We start from the raw sequence: 15,472 nt of genomic DNA on the forward strand, positions 1-15,472 counted from the left end.
CCCTTTGCCGGCCAGTCGTCTATCCCCCATAGAGCCTCGTAAATCACACAGATAGCCTGTAACCTCTGCGGCCTTCGTCCATTCTCTTACTCTTTATATAGCCTCTTAGAAGGTCAGTTCACCTCCTCCTTCTCCCTCTGTCTCACACCTGCTGAACCAACCCTCTTTTACCTCTGCTTCACTCTTGTTTTTATTCATTTCTCTTTTCTGTTCCCCTTCACTGTGTGCAGATGTATTTTTTTACCCAATAAGTGTCAGGATGATGAATTCCAGCTACTGTCTCCACTAGAGGCGCTGCTATTTTCTGCTTTCACATCCTCATTTTTGCCGCTCCATCCCCGTGTCCCTCACTTTTTTTTAGGCTGCTACAATTTGTACCTTCTCTTGTATGGAAGAATCTAATCTGCTTGCCAACATTGTCCCTATTTACCAATATCGGTACCTGTCTCTTTCTCTAATTGTCTCATACATCTCTACACCGTGTAAGGATTATTTAGCATCTAAGTCTATCCTTTTTTTTTTTCTTCCACTTCTGACCCAGTCATCTGTGCTTCTCTTTGTGCCGCAGGTTGTTATGCAGCAACAGTCTGAGGAAGCTGAGTGCAGGACATAACCAGCTGCAGAAGCTGCCTGAAAGAGTAGAGCGCCCTCTGCTGGAGGTTTTGGACATACAACACAATCAACTGGTGGAGCTTCCCTGCAACCTGTTCCTCAAATCTGACAGGTAGGAGTAATCACCAGCTGGAGTTGATTTTGATTTATTTGTTGATGCAGTTGATTACATGAAGGGAAATTGAATGGTATTATGAAGATGGAGAACAGAAACTATGAAAAGGATTTTGACTGAGGACAAGATATTCAAGGGGTAGGGTGTTAGGGTAAAAAAACCCAACCAGGACAAAGATGGTAGAGAGGGCGGGTTCAATTGGAGTCAGAGAATCTGAAATCCATGAAGGTATTTGTATTAAAGTGACTCATCACTTTTTATTCTTTTTAAATGTCCTTCTCTAAAGAGTTACAGTAATGTGTTTAAACTTTCTTTTTTTTTTTACTTTCAGTTTACGTTGTGTAAATGCATCAGCTAATAAGCTGGAGCACCTGCCACCATCCAGCCTATCAGAGGAGAGCCACAGCATCCTGCAGGAGCTCTACCTGACCAACAACCGGCTCACAGATAAGTGTGTTCCCATGCTAACGGGCCACACACACCTTCGTGTTCTGCACATGGCCTACAACCATCTCCAGACGTTCCCAGCAAGGTAAGATTTTACTTCAACTTTGAGTGTCATTTACTCTTCTCTCTGCAAACTCAACTGCACATCAGGACTGGATTTACAAGTTATTTGAGCATTGATTCATTTCATTATCTATTAATCGTATTTTGTTTTTTATTCAGCTAAGATCTCAGCTACTAGAAATTTGAGGCTGAAAGTTATTATCGTTCTTAAAGATCATACAATCTGCTGATAACTTACTGGTTGTTAATCAGGTTTTTATAGAAGCCAGCAGATCACTCATTTATCTATATATTTATATATTGTAAAGTGTAAAAAACAAAACAAAACAAAAAAACACAAAGTCCAACCCTTGGTTTGATTAAATTTATTAAGAATTGTAGTTGCCCTTTGTAAAGAAAGTGTCCAGTTTTCCTCCATAATTTGTTGTTTTTTTCGGATAATCTATAAATCAATATGTTCTTAAATTGCTCCAGTAAAATGGCCAAGTTGGAGGAACTGGAGGAGGTGGACCTGAGTGGAAACATGCTGAAGACTGTGCCCACCACCATCATGAATTGCCGGCGAATGCACACACTCATCGCCCACTCCAACTCCATCGAGGTCTTTCCCGAGGTCATGCAGCTGATGGAGATGAAAGTAAGACAGTAGTAGTAGCAACACATCTCCCTGCATATCTATTTACAGTTTATCTATGTACAGTGTCTGTTTGTTTGTTTGTTTGTTTGTTTATACTCACATCTCTTCCTCTCTGCTGTCAGTGTGTGGATCTGAGCTGTAACGAGCTGAGTGAGATCACTTTACCAGAGAACCTGCCTCCCAAGCTTCAAGAGCTGGATCTGACTGGAAACCCTCGACTCAACCTGGACCACAAGACCCTAGAACAACTCAAGTATGTTAATATTGCTTTGTCATCGGATTTCCATGGTAACAGTGTGTTTGTACAGTACAGTGTAACTCTGCTTTATCAGACCAAACCTGCATTTTTAGGGCGACTATTTTGTTCCCTTTTTCCCAACAATATATTTCCTACTACCTCTCTGTGTGTAATTGTATTTAAATGTATTAAACAAGGAGAACCTACAAGGTACAGTCATAAAACACAAAGCAATTACAGACACAGAATGTATTATTGTAAATATGCAGTTTTTTGCTTTTCTGTTGTAATGTTCAGGTCCCATCTGACTTCCATATTAACCCATTAACCCTGTTATGTTAACACCACCTTTCAACCGAGAGAATAGAAAAAGAGCCCAGAGTAGTAAGATGTCATTACAGTAGATCTTTATGCCGCTTTGTAAAACAGTGATTTTCACGATTTCTTGTTTGTCATTTTTCAGTAATATTCGCTGTTTCCGTATTGATCCGCCTCCAACCTTCTCCAATGAGGCATCTGGTGGGCCTGCTGTGTGGAGTCATGGTTACACAGAGGCCTCGGGCGTCAAAAACAAGTGAGTTCAATTCAGTCAATGATGGGTGGTGGTGGGGGGGGGGAGAAACACCCACTATCACTACCAGTCCGGTGAGGCCTCACTAATTCAAACCTCTTGGGATTCACATTGTTAAAGCCAGGTGACTCAGATGAAGGAAAACATTGAAGCGGTGCTTATTGAAAACATGAATCATGTATAATCACATGCCAAAAACATCTCTGTGCGAGCTGAATAGCCTATTCCACACACAAATGTGCACGCAGGAGAAACAGATTGCTCATACCGTTTCCATGTGATGTTCAATCAGCAAGTCTGCTTCGATGATGCAGATTCTGCTGTACGCTCAAATGCATCACAGAAGGCATTATATCTTCATGCTTTTTGAGTGTGTGGAGTAGTATGATCAATACGAGAACGGAAGATGTTCTCTCGGAAAGCTTTCTTTTTTTCAAACGGAGCAATGACTGTGTGTCCTCTCTTGTGTTTATTTGCAGACTGTGTGTTGCAGCTCTCTCGGTAAACAGTTTCTGCGGGAGTCGTGAGGCTCTGTACGGTGTGTTTGACGGGGACAGGAACGTTGAAGTGCCCTACCTGTTGCAGTGCACAATGAATGACGTGCTAGCCGAAGAGATCCACAAGACCAAGAGTGAAGAGGACTACATGACCAATACCTTCCTCGTCATGCAAAGGTATAACACATCTATTTTCTCACCGCTCTTTCTCTCACTCCTGACCTCGTTAATTGTTGATCTCTAGCACACACACGCACAATACTTCACACAGTTCATTGATAAAGACTGAAGTTTTTACGACTCTCCTCCTTTACTACAATAGAAAACTGGGAACTGCCGGGCAGAAACTGGGTGGCTCAGCTGCTCTGTGTCACATTCGCCATGACCCCACCGACCCCGGAGGCTGCTTCACCCTTACGGCTGCCAACGTGGGCAAGTGCCAGGCCATCCTGTGCCGCGATGGGAAGCCTTTATCGCTGTCACTTCTGCACAATGTGGGGCTGGAGGAGGAGTACCGCAGGATCAGGCAGCACAGGGCTATCATCACTGAGGTAAGATCCTTTCATACGTCCCTTATCACTGAGGTAAAGCATCCAGTACACATGCAAAACAACATGGTACATAAGATAGAAACTGCATAAGCCTTGTATTCATGTTTTCTTTCTTTCTTTTTTCACAGGACAACAAGGTGAATGGGGTGACAGATTCTACGCGGATCATGGGCTACTCCTTTCTCTACCCATCGGTCATCCCTTGTCCTTACGTGCAGACCGTCACTCTCACCCCCCAGGATGAGTTCTTCATTCTGGGGAGTCGGGGCCTGTGGGATGCTGTGTCACCCACCGAGGCTGTGGAGGCAGTCAGAAACGTCCCCGATGGCCTGTCTGCTGCGAAGAAGCTGTGCACGCTGGCACAGGGCTATGGTTGCACGGATAGCCTCAGCGCTGTTGTGGTCCAGCTCAGTGTGAGTGAGGACTGCTGCTCCTGCTGCTGTTCTGAGCCTCCCCAGCCTCCTCCCAGCCCTGGCTTGGGCCCTTACCCCCCGTCGTCCTCCGCCATCAAGGAGCGTCCCTCAGATGGCTCCCTGCCTGTGCCGCCATCCTCCTGCAGTGAGATCAGCAGCGAGATCAGCACCAGTGAGATGAGCAGCGAGGTAGGCTCCACCGCTTCATCCGATGAGCCCCCGCAGAGCTCCTTGGTGCTGCTGCATGAGCAGCCTCACCATCCTCACCTCCACCTGCACCACCAAGCCCACTCCATGTCCCTACAGCACCAGCAGGCCCAGGCACTGGCAAACACCCAGTCCTGCCAGTACCTGTACCCAGGTGCAGAGCTGCCTTCAGCCCGCAGCTGCTGTGCCCTCCATCCTGCCTGCTTGGCCAGCTCCTTCCAGAGGCAGCTCTCTAGCGCCACCTTCTCCAGTGCACTTTCCGACAACGGGCTCGACAGCGAGGATGAGGAGCCCATCGCTGGTGTTTTCTCGAACGGGAGCCGCGTTGAAGTAGAAGCAGACGTCCACTGCCTCAAAGCCGAGTCCTCCTCTCCAACACAAACCGCATTACCCTCATCCTCAAGCCAGGAGCACAACCTGCTCACTCTTCCACCTCCACCACCGCCATGCACCCCCGAGCCCCTGGAGGAAGGCGTTGACATGAGCCTGGCCGAGGACATCGAGAGAGACGAGTCATGGCAGGGAGTTGGAGCTGGGGAAGGAGGAAAGTTAACTGGCAAGAGAAGGGTTAATGGGTCCGTGGCACAACAGGAAAAAAGTCACAACCTTATCGAGGTGGCTGCCGACGCTCCCTCTAAGAAGTCCGGGGGCTACTTTACAGCTCCAGCCCAACCTGACCCGGATGACCAGTTCATCATCCCGCCTGAGCTGGAGGAGGAGGTGAAGGAAATCATGAAGCAGCATCAGCAGAAACAGCAGAAGCCGCCAGGGAGCGATCAGCCCTCGGACTACTACGACACCCCACTCTGAACAACAACACCACCACCACTATCTACAGTCTCATCTCCTCCTAGCTGCAGCATGCACAGGAGCCCAAACTATTTTTCCACACAAAGAAATTAGTTCCCTCAGGAGGCTGTAAGACGCACATGAAAGGTTGATCATACTTTATTTTTTAAACAGCCTTCCTTTTGTCTACACATCCTCATCGATGAAGAACCATGCACTATAACTGGCTCCACCAGTTTTTACCCAGAAATCCATTGAACAAAACAAGCAAATGAGCCCTTTAATGATACTGAACCCTCTTGAAAAGCCTGTGGGTGCAGCTCCACAGCTGTGCCCTTCTCACAGACTGTGGAACGTTGTTTTTACATTAGACAACCAGCTGAGTATGTAATCAACACTAGTCTCTTTGCAATAGCATTAGCTCGCCACAACACTTGTTAATATGGATAACGATTCCATGGTTTGTTTGTTTGTTTTTTTAAAAACTGACCATATCTTTTAATGTGAAAGCAGTGAAGTTGCTGAAAAGAACTTTTTAAAAACAGAGACACATAATCTTTTTATTATCAGTAAACTATGTCAAATGGTACACCAGTAATACCACACTTAACTGTTGTAGATAGGGCACTTTAAATACTGTATTTCTTCAGTAAATCATGGCTCTTGGCCTGTAAAAAGGCATAGAATTTTTTTGTAGAAATTTTGAATACTAACTCCTAGGAGTTGCATACTCTTTATGGTGACTCAGTCACTTTTACTAATCTTCTCTGAGAGAAATGGTGATTTTTTTTTCCCAATGATTGTAAATAAGAGAAATGTTGTATACTTATGCTTTTAAAGGAACTGCATACCTGTATGTCGGTGACGGTTTTAATGGTGGGGAGGCTGTTTGGTTCACCAAGAGTTTGCTGTAATGGAGGTGTCAACCCCCCCTCCCTCCCTCCCTCTATTCCTCTTTTTCTTTCAAAGTAGACCCACAAATACCACACACACACACACACACACACACATAAATACACCCATTAACATACAGATGTATATGTGCAATTGCAGCTCAGAAAAAACAACATTCCATGCAAAATAACGACACAAAGTTGCTATGGTTTGCTCCACTTTGATTGTGATGTCCTGTAGTCATCACTGTATCTAATAAACACACACACAGACAGATCTTTGCATGCACACACACACACACACACACACACACACACACACACACACACACACACACACACACACACACACACACACACACACACACACACACAGGCCCGCACGCACAAAAACGCATACATGGACACTGACACTTAATATTAGTCCCACCTCCCTCCTGAAGTAACTGTTCTCACCGGCATGACTGTGTCAAGTTCAGTAATACAAACAAATATATCCACATGGAAAAGAGACAACACAGATGTTCCTGTCTTTGGTATAATAAATTTTAAATTTGTGAATAAAAGTGCTGCTGTCTTGGATCTGATTTTAATAATCATTCTTTACTTGGTATTAAAACATTCATGTAAGACTTTAGAAGTTGGAAAGAGTTTATTTACATACTATAATCCTGGATTGCTGAAGTGTTTTTATGTAGAATGACCAGAAGGGGGCGATCTCATCTAATATTACAATCTACAGTTTGTCATGGCAGAATCTTGGAACTAAAGAGTTTAAAGCGTTACTACTTTAAAACCTGCTTTACATTGACATTTAATCATAGACATTGCACTGAAAAACAACGTATTTTCTTCATGCTGTATTTGGACATGTCAGTCTCCCACTACATCCTCTCACTGGTCATCACGTTTTCCATAATGACCCTGCTGTCGTTTCCTCGCTTCTTATACTTCTTCTTCACACAGACGACACTGACTGCCGTAATCAACAGCATCGCTCCGAGGACGGACAGAGAGGAGGCGAGTGCCAGGGTGGTTTTATCCTTGTTGGAGCCTTTGTGCTGACAGCTGCCCCCATAGTACCACCAGTCATCACCCACCACACACCTACAGAGCAGACGGAGAGGAGCAGAGGCAGAACAAAAGACATGAAGGGACTATACTGTAAAGCATACAGAGGGTGATGCAAACTTGGTGAATGTCAAACATTAGAAAGACTCAGCTTAATAGGATAGATGAGATAGAAAGTGATTCACTACTGAACCTAACTTTGAGCTTTAATGAGGCTCTAGATCAGATGTTTAGTGCTAAAGATCAACTATTTCATATTCCCGGCGGCAAAAACAAAAATTCAAAACATTAAGTCCCATGTTGCTCATTTAGAGTTGGGTTTAACACTCTTGTGTCTCGAATATAAAGATAATACCAGCAGGTGGTTAGCTTAGCACAGCACAAATAATAATAATAACAGAGGGGCAACAATTAAAACTGCTCTGTCCGGAAGTATCGGAGGTTGCGTGTACCGAGCCTGGGTCTGTTGAAGGTGGCAGTGCTTGTTGGGCTGTGACGCCCATGTAACTGTAGTAGAGTAGGTAAGATAAAAAAAAAAGTTGTACGTATGGGTGTGGTGGGTGTTTGGAGCCAGCATGGTGACTCTGAAGCTCACTGTCCGGCCTTCCCGAGGTGTCATGGGACTAATTGGACGAAAGACTGGTGAAGGGATGTTCCCTCTTCACAACCCCAATGATGACCTGGCTCTTGCTGTCCATCAGCCCATACACGGTTGAGTTGTGGGGTCCAGAAGTGGCCATGTGGTAGGGTAGGTAGTATCGCCATTGTCACTACCTAGAGCTAACATCAACACAGCCTGGGCCTGTTTAAGATGGCAATGCTGTTTTGTTTGTGGTGTGAACTAAGGGCCATAGAAGAGGTTATGTAACTTGTCAGTAAGGCATAGGGGCATAATTGGGACGAGGGACGTCTTCACTGAGCGGTTATCTTTTCAGAAGGGCACAAGTATGTGTGTTTATTTCAAATAAAGCACCCTTTTAGTTTTGCCAATTATAACATCTGCATTAACTGAGTCCAGACAGACTACACACCTGCAAGCGGCCTTCCCCTCATCCACCACACAGACTCCGTCATTTAGACACTCCACATTGAGGCAGACTTCAGAGGGGGTTGTTGAATGGGGGGTTGTTGAAGGAGGGGTTGGGGTTGCGGAAGGCAGAGGCTGGGTCACTGTCAGATGAGACACATCTGAAGAGGAGCAGCAATGAGAAAGCTGTTAATTGAACCCGAGTGGAGGAGAAACATGAACATGTAATGAACAGGCAGTGATTGCATATGTTGTGTTTCTGATAAGTGGCTGTAGTAATTATGGATGTGGTCATGCATCACTGGCAGACATGATCCCACATATAGTACATGCTGCTTTGTAACACACTGATGTAGCTTGTAACCATAATGCAGGTCAAGATAAATATGCTTCCCCAAAATGAAAGCACTTATGGTAAGATTTGGGGCAACACTATTCTTTCTTATCTTAGATATGTTCCTTTTCGTCTGTAAAGCACTTTGGTCAGCTGAGGCTGTTTCTAACGTGCTAAACAAATAAACTTGACTTGGCTGAAGTTGATACTGAAATCCGTTGTTTTTACCCTCCATAGTGAGAAGAAAGATGGCATCTCCTCCCTTTATAAAGTCCCTGCTATTTGCTCTGAGGTGGGTTAGATACACTGCAGTCCCAGCACCTGGCCCTCTGAAATACTTGGACCCATCCGAATCTGTGATCTCAGTGCCCACCTTGCGAGGGTCGTCCCAGAAAAATAGGTCAGAGCCTGTTGAAAAAGGTTAGTATAACAGCAAAAAATATATATATTTGGTAAGTTGTTAAACATAAACAACACATGATTTGAATCTTTTGGACACTGAATTTAGCTTTACCTGTCAGCTTCATGTTTGGGTCAGTTGTGACACTGCGCTGGTTAGACATGCGCTTTTGAATGTGTGGGTGCTGGTCCATAAGCATCATAGTCATCTGTTTCCAGGGGCACGGCCATTTCTGCCCAGTGTCCCTTTCCCGGGACACCAGGTGAGCGTATGTTGACAGCTCACCGGGGTACCCATCCGTCCCGTTGGGATACAGCGTCATCTGGAAGCTGTAACCCTCCTTAGAGGTGAATGGGGGGCTGAAGATAGGTGTGTTTGTTGGCGTGCTGTCCATAACATGACTGAAGTTTTTCACACGCCACACAAACTCTGGGCAGGTGGTCTCAGAGAGGTTGATATCATCCAGGGAAAGTCCGCCTACTGAGGGCCCGGGACCTGCCTTGGTCCCTTGAAAGACAACACGGAATTTCTTTTTGACATCTAAACTTACGTGGTGCAGCTGCCACAGCTCCTGAGGGGATCCTGTTAAAGCACATAAAGTAAAAAGAAGCAATCAACTCAACAGAAGGTCTAATATGGACAGATTTCACAAGCATGCATTGTGTAAGTAAATGTGAGGCAGTAGTAGTCACCATCTACGGTCTTTATTAAGCGCAGTTTTCCGTTGGGGTTATCACTGTCATACTCTCGGACATGTATCTTCAGAGTGTCAGTGGTGCCAGCGCTGTTGTAATAGAAGAACTGCAGACACTGGTATCCTCTTTTGGGGTAAAGGATCCTGCTCTCCAGCAGAGCCGTGTCCCCGTTGTTGGCCGTGCCAGTGTTAAAGTGCATGAAATACCCCGAGCCTACACAGACAAATTTCTCTTGGTTACCACATTTTTTTTACTGAGCAATGTTTCAAAGCAAATTGCACAGAGGAAATATGATATGGGCTATTTATGAAATACTGATCATTATTATGTAGGTTCAGCTGTTTTAAGTCTGTGTTGGAACATCCCTTGCAAGCACTGAAACAGTAAAATCCCAGACAATACTGGTCCATACTAGTTTTCCAGAGATTCCCTAACAATGAAGACTAAATGCGTCATGTGTGAAAAATAACAAAAAAGTTCTGGTATTAAAAGCTCAGAATTAACACTTGAGTAAGGAAACACAGACTGATGGCTCATATCAGCTTTGGTCGTGAACATTTCAGTGACCAAAGTTTGCAATAAAATGATAAAGAGTGTTGATTTGAGACACACTTTAAACCTTCATTGTGGAGATATGTACCTGCATCAAAATGTCATGTTTATTCCTGCTACATCCTCCTCCTCACCTGTGCATTTGCCCATGTTGGAGTAGTCAGTGTCGGGCCCTCCTGCAGCTTTGTCAACCCTGACCCAGTCGGCCTCATCCCCCTGACCCTGGATCATGCCGCAGATGTTTTCACGTTCAAAGTCACATGAGTCCAGGAAGGTGGATCCCTGTGCTACAAGGCGTCGCATGAACAAACAACACATAAGTGTAGAACTTTGCACTGCTATAAACTGAGACTTTTCTGCTTGTCCACGTTTTCATGTCACGAGAGTTTAAGTGATAAACGATCTAACTAAGATAACAAACTATTGAGAACAAGAACATTGGAGCACATTGACACTGCACTTAGATCTAGACAAGCAGCTTGGGTGTGGGTTGTTAATTCTTACTGCAGTTATAGAGGCGGTGCAGCTTGAGCAGGTCGCTGTCACTGAACTCCATCCGCTGGCCAATGACGTCGCTGAAAGCGGGGATCTTGGTGACAATGGTTGGCTCAGTGCCGTTGCGGAAGGCATTTTTGCTGTAGTGCATCATGGATCCGTAATCGTAGGGCACACCCAAAGAGCTAGAGGTGGTGTCATCGTAGGTGTTAAAGTTGTGTTCTTTACCTACAAATCAGACACAAATAAAAGGAGTTACTGAAATATTATACCTGTCACAATGTTTTTCTTAAAGCTCTAAAATTGAGGTTTTTTTTGAGAGAGATGATTGTTTGCAAAAAATACATTAGATTTTTTCTTAAATATATTAAGCACAGTAGCCCTGAGCAGACATGCAGCCATACATTATGTTTACTGGTTTTGTTTTCCCCTGATAGAGAGTCATTTCCAGTTGTTTTCCTGTGTCCTCAACTTGTTTATTTCCAATCCATCGAGAACTAGTTAACTAGAAGTAGGCTAGACTGACCTCATTAGTGGCAGTGTTATCATTGCATGTCCTGGTCTGGCCTTTCACAGTGATCAGCCGATTGTTTTTTTTGTTTTTTTCTTGGTCGTCAATAAATTATACCACTAGCACAGGAAAAATAGCTTTGTTATTTTGAGATAATGTGATCAACAAATGCATTATAACAGGAAAACCAGCGCTGCTAGTTCACAAGATAAATAAGTCAAGATCTCGTCAAAATAAATAATGGGAAATGGAGTTCATAAAATGTATAAATGCATGTCTGTTTAGGGCTTCCGCACTAAAAGGACTATGAAAAATATAACACATAGCCGTTACTATTCCATATTGTATAGGCGTAAACTAAGATGACAATTCATTTACATCTGAAGTTCCTTGGCTGGTCATAGTTTAAATGTACACATGAATGTGAAAAATAAAGAAAAAGATCTATACTATATAACACAAGGAACACACACACACACACACACACACACAGACACACACAGGATTTGAGGCACATAGGTGAGTGCAGCTAAGATACAAAGTCTGATACTTAAAGAACTATCGTATGCTTATCTCTCTCAGATTATGCGGGCAGGAAAAACAACACATGCTCATGCTTTACACACATGCAATAAGCCAATGGCTGCTTGAAGTGCTTTCCCTCATATCCCACATAATAAAAGCTCTTGATGTAAGACTTGTGAATTTGTGCCAAAGCTTGTTTAAATGCTACTTCACACTGCCTCTCAATCTAAGACATAAATACACACATGCAAATGCAAGCCATATAAAGCATGAATGGGCATGTGTTTCAGTTAATTAAAGTCCAGCAGTGAGAAGTTTAGTACCCTCAGAGATGCGGTCCCACATGATTTTGACGTAATCATCACGGTCTGATCTGGACTGCTCGTGCCAGAAACCCAGAGCATGAAGGAACTCATGTTCAATGGTGGCGATGCGGTCGCAGTTTCTCCCAATGGACAATCTCTGCTTCCCCACTTTCCGGTTTCCCACAGAGGAGAAACAGCTTTTAGAAAAAGGAAAGCAACATTTAAGGACGCATTGTCTTTGATGCACCTATAGATATAGTGTAGATTATCATGCTATGGTATACCTTTTTCCCGTCTTACCCGCTTCCTTTGAAGATGGATATGTAGTTTGCCTCTCCACTCCAAGGCTTGAAGTCGATGCAGGTCTTGAGCCGATATTGCTCAAAGGCCTTCAGTATTACACCTTTCGCATTGATCTCTGCAGAGAAGATGTTAATTAAGTTCATTTAAAGTCTGAAGAAATGTTTCTTCAAAATGCCCTTTTAAGTTGAAACATAATGCAGAGAAAGTTCATAAAGTCCTCTGTTGAATTATTAAAGCATGTTAAGCTTCAAGATACCCCCATAAGATTCATATATGTGGATCAAAGCATTGCATGTCAATGGCTGAATATCAAACATAAAGACTACGCCAGTGATGGTAATGTGTAACCTCTGATCCCTATTCTGACCCAGTCTGAGTCAAGTCTGATGTAATACAAGCTGATTAATAAACAGCAGACTCTGTCTATATGTTCTGGGTTATCCCCCTCTTGTGTTTTATTGGCACTGGTTTAAATCCCTCATCGTTTGAGGTCCTTCAGACCCCACTGAAACTTCCTTGGCCCACAGACTGAGCTTGACAATATATGCCAATTCAAATTGAATAATAGTTATCACACAACATGAATCATTATTTATTGCTCTCTTTTTTTACATTGGCTATGCATAAAATTTCCAAGTTAACCAATTTATCAAACAACAGTCCCACATAAAAAAAAGTAAAATAAACACAGTTAATGTGGTGCCTATTCAGAACTTAAAGAAAGCACCTGCATAAAAACACTGCATCTTTAAAAAAAAAAAGAGTACTCATTTTATCTATAGCAAACCATTAGAAAAATGTCAATTACAAGTTAAAGTCCAGAATATCAAGTTTGTAAGATCAAAATATTTGAAATTAACGTTCTTAACACATCAAAAGTAAAACAAAATGATAAATCGAAAGGCTACTGTCAGTATTATTTCATACCATTTCATTCCTATTGATGCCTTAAACACAACCTGAATATGTAACTAAGGTTGAAACTAAAGCTACAGGTGAATAAACCAGTTATTCATTCAGTTAATGTCGTTGAAATTTAATCAATTAGTAGATTACAGTTTTCTGCAAATGATGTGTGAAGCTCAAGAAAATGTTACCTAAAAAAGGGAAAGGCATTTTAACTTACTCTATTTTAGAGCTCTTTAAAAAAAAAGATAGAGTCAGAGCCAAATTGAGGAAATGTTGTTTTACTATGATAGTTTCATCAGTTTATAGAAGAATCCCAACAAAGAAACCAAATAATCTAAATCAAACATTTTATTTAAAAGAATAATTATAGCCAGTATTTTGAGGAATTAAGATGAATTTAGGGTTTTGTTCTGTTTTGTGTGGCACAACAACTAGTTTGTGATCTGCTTTGAACATATCTAGTAGAATTCTATGTTGATAGCTTTAAAAACAGACAAATATTAATTTCCAGGTGAACTTCTAGGAGACACTCTTACCTAAGTCATCCTCCATGTAGTATGGAATCGTCTTTGGCCACCTGTACTCATCCCCTATTATTGAATTGCGAGTTTGCTTCTCATCGAGCACGATATCTCCCTCCACAAGATTGAGCCCTGCCTCTGTGGACACCAAGCACAAAGGGAACTGTTATTCTGGAAACATGAGCAGAAAACATTTCTTTTGTTGTCCTCCTCTCTCTGAATACCTTCGTTGATGTCAAAGATGTCAAGGTCCCGCCCTCCGTCCACATCATAGTCTGTGTAAATGAAGAGACTTAAAAATTACAGCAAGGAAAAAAAGGTAGTGAAGTCAGTGTCTTGCTAGAAAAAATAAAACACCTACCTAATAGTTTGGCTGTGGGCTGCACAAAAGAGAATTAAAAATGTAAATGTCATGGGATTGCAAAAGTATTGACAAATTAATTTCCTGAAAACTAAAATGACAGTATCTTGTAACAATAATCCAACTTCTCACCATGCAGAGTGTAGAACCACAAAGGAAAATAACATGAAGAACAAGTACACCTGTAGGTTTTCTTGCTGCCATGTCCTGAAGCATTCCTTTACATGGGACAGTGACGGTGAAGGTGTACTGAGACACTCAGGTAGTAGAAATAACAGAGAGCACAAACAGGGTAACAAATAAACTACACGTGAGCCCAGGTTATCAATTAATAGAGCTGTAAATCGGTTAAGTTATACAACAATTTGAGTCCTCCGGTATCTGTTAACAACTCTTTACACATTTGTAGCTTATGCTGTAGTGACACACCAGGCCAGGAGGAGAAAGGGAAAAAAACAGTCATGCTTACCTGTATGTATAAGACAGAGGAACAAACACATGTGTGAGTAGCATTGCACTTGTATTGGGCCAATTTTTTAACAAGATACTCTGATTTTCTTTTTCAACCTTCTCTTACAGTTTGAATTAACTATACAGTCACCTTCAGTATTTCATTTTTCTTTTGACACATCTACCACTTTTATTGCTCCAATAAATAGAAATACATTTTCTCTCTTTAAAGATGGTTCCTAACTCTCTTGATTTTACAGTGCAGAAACATGAGGCAGCCTCCTGATATGCTTGGCCGGATGCATGTTGTTCTTAAGGCTCTTACAAGCAGTTCAAAGCTCAATACAAGTTGAGTTGATCTTTGTCATAAATAACCGTTACCATGGGTGTCACCGTGGGGAGGAAGTGGGGCCTCAAGGTAGTAGAGGCTACTTTTTTGCGGTACTAAAAAACACAATGTTTTCAATGTAAGGTGAGGGGCTGAATGAACTCACTACGTAGAGAAAAGTTTAAGGGACCAATCTGTGTCAATGAAATCAAATGTGAATAACTATATTGGAGGGCAAGGGACCCAATCAGTTATAATTAATGTTGCACATTAAAGGCAGGTTTTGTTCTGACTATTTTACCTATTTGAATAAATTGTGACACAGATTTCCAGTTGATGAGGTAATTTATGTCACAGCACAGCACCGACAGTGAATGCTGAAACCACTTCCCGCTGTAGGGTATATATCTCAATATATCAATTCAACTTTTAGATCCAGATATTTTGCACTAACTTTGTCGCCTCACCTGAACTGGCTTAAGTGATCTTCACAGGTTGATACATTTCAGGGCAGAGATAAAATAGCTTTTACTGTAAGACTGAATCTTATACCTTAAATAACCTGGGGGAGGCAGGAATCAAACCCTGGGCTGATGAAGAGAGCTTTAGATGGTTTATTGAGCGTTTTAAAATAAAAAAAAAGGAAGAACAA

At 42.5% G+C, this 15,472-nt stretch overlaps 2 protein-coding genes across 2 annotated transcripts in view; one reads left to right on the forward strand and one right to left on the reverse strand.

Moving 5' to 3' along the window:
• phlpp1 (PH domain and leucine rich repeat protein phosphatase 1) overlaps nucleotides 1–6,615 on the forward strand; it is a 47,486-nt gene extending 40,871 nt beyond the window's left edge. Inside the window, exons 11-18 of the mRNA XM_065954099.1 lie at nucleotides 569–724; nucleotides 1,059–1,259; nucleotides 1,712–1,874; nucleotides 1,997–2,127; nucleotides 2,576–2,686; nucleotides 3,163–3,357; nucleotides 3,503–3,731; nucleotides 3,860–6,615. Of these exons, the coding sequence (XP_065810171.1) occupies nucleotides 569–724; nucleotides 1,059–1,259; nucleotides 1,712–1,874; nucleotides 1,997–2,127; nucleotides 2,576–2,686; nucleotides 3,163–3,357; nucleotides 3,503–3,731; nucleotides 3,860–5,161 (2,488 nt within the window). The 3' untranslated portion in view covers nucleotides 5,162–6,615. The remainder of the gene's footprint in view (nucleotides 1–568; nucleotides 725–1,058; nucleotides 1,260–1,711; nucleotides 1,875–1,996; nucleotides 2,128–2,575; nucleotides 2,687–3,162; nucleotides 3,358–3,502; nucleotides 3,732–3,859) is intronic.
• Nucleotides 6,609–14,332, reverse strand: mep1bb (meprin A subunit beta b). Its single transcript, XM_020635651.3, has 13 exons — nucleotides 14,175–14,332; nucleotides 14,043–14,061; nucleotides 13,906–13,956; nucleotides 13,697–13,819; nucleotides 12,249–12,366; nucleotides 11,967–12,145; nucleotides 10,617–10,835; nucleotides 10,247–10,399; nucleotides 9,558–9,773; nucleotides 8,980–9,447; nucleotides 8,694–8,873; nucleotides 8,136–8,292; nucleotides 6,609–7,140 (listed from the first exon to the last, which is right to left on the reverse strand). Exons 1-13 carry the CDS (start codon nucleotides 14,256–14,258, stop codon nucleotides 6,918–6,920), a joined length of 2,190 nt encoding a protein of 729 aa, XP_020491307.2. The 5' UTR covers nucleotides 14,259–14,332; the 3' UTR covers nucleotides 6,609–6,917.
• Nucleotides 14,333–15,472: the final 1,140 nt, after the last annotated feature.

This window comes from Labrus bergylta, chromosome 4 (genome assembly GCF_963930695.1).
Source record: "Labrus bergylta chromosome 4, fLabBer1.1, whole genome shotgun sequence".
Taxonomy (NCBI): domain Eukaryota; kingdom Metazoa; phylum Chordata; class Actinopteri; order Labriformes; family Labridae; genus Labrus; species Labrus bergylta.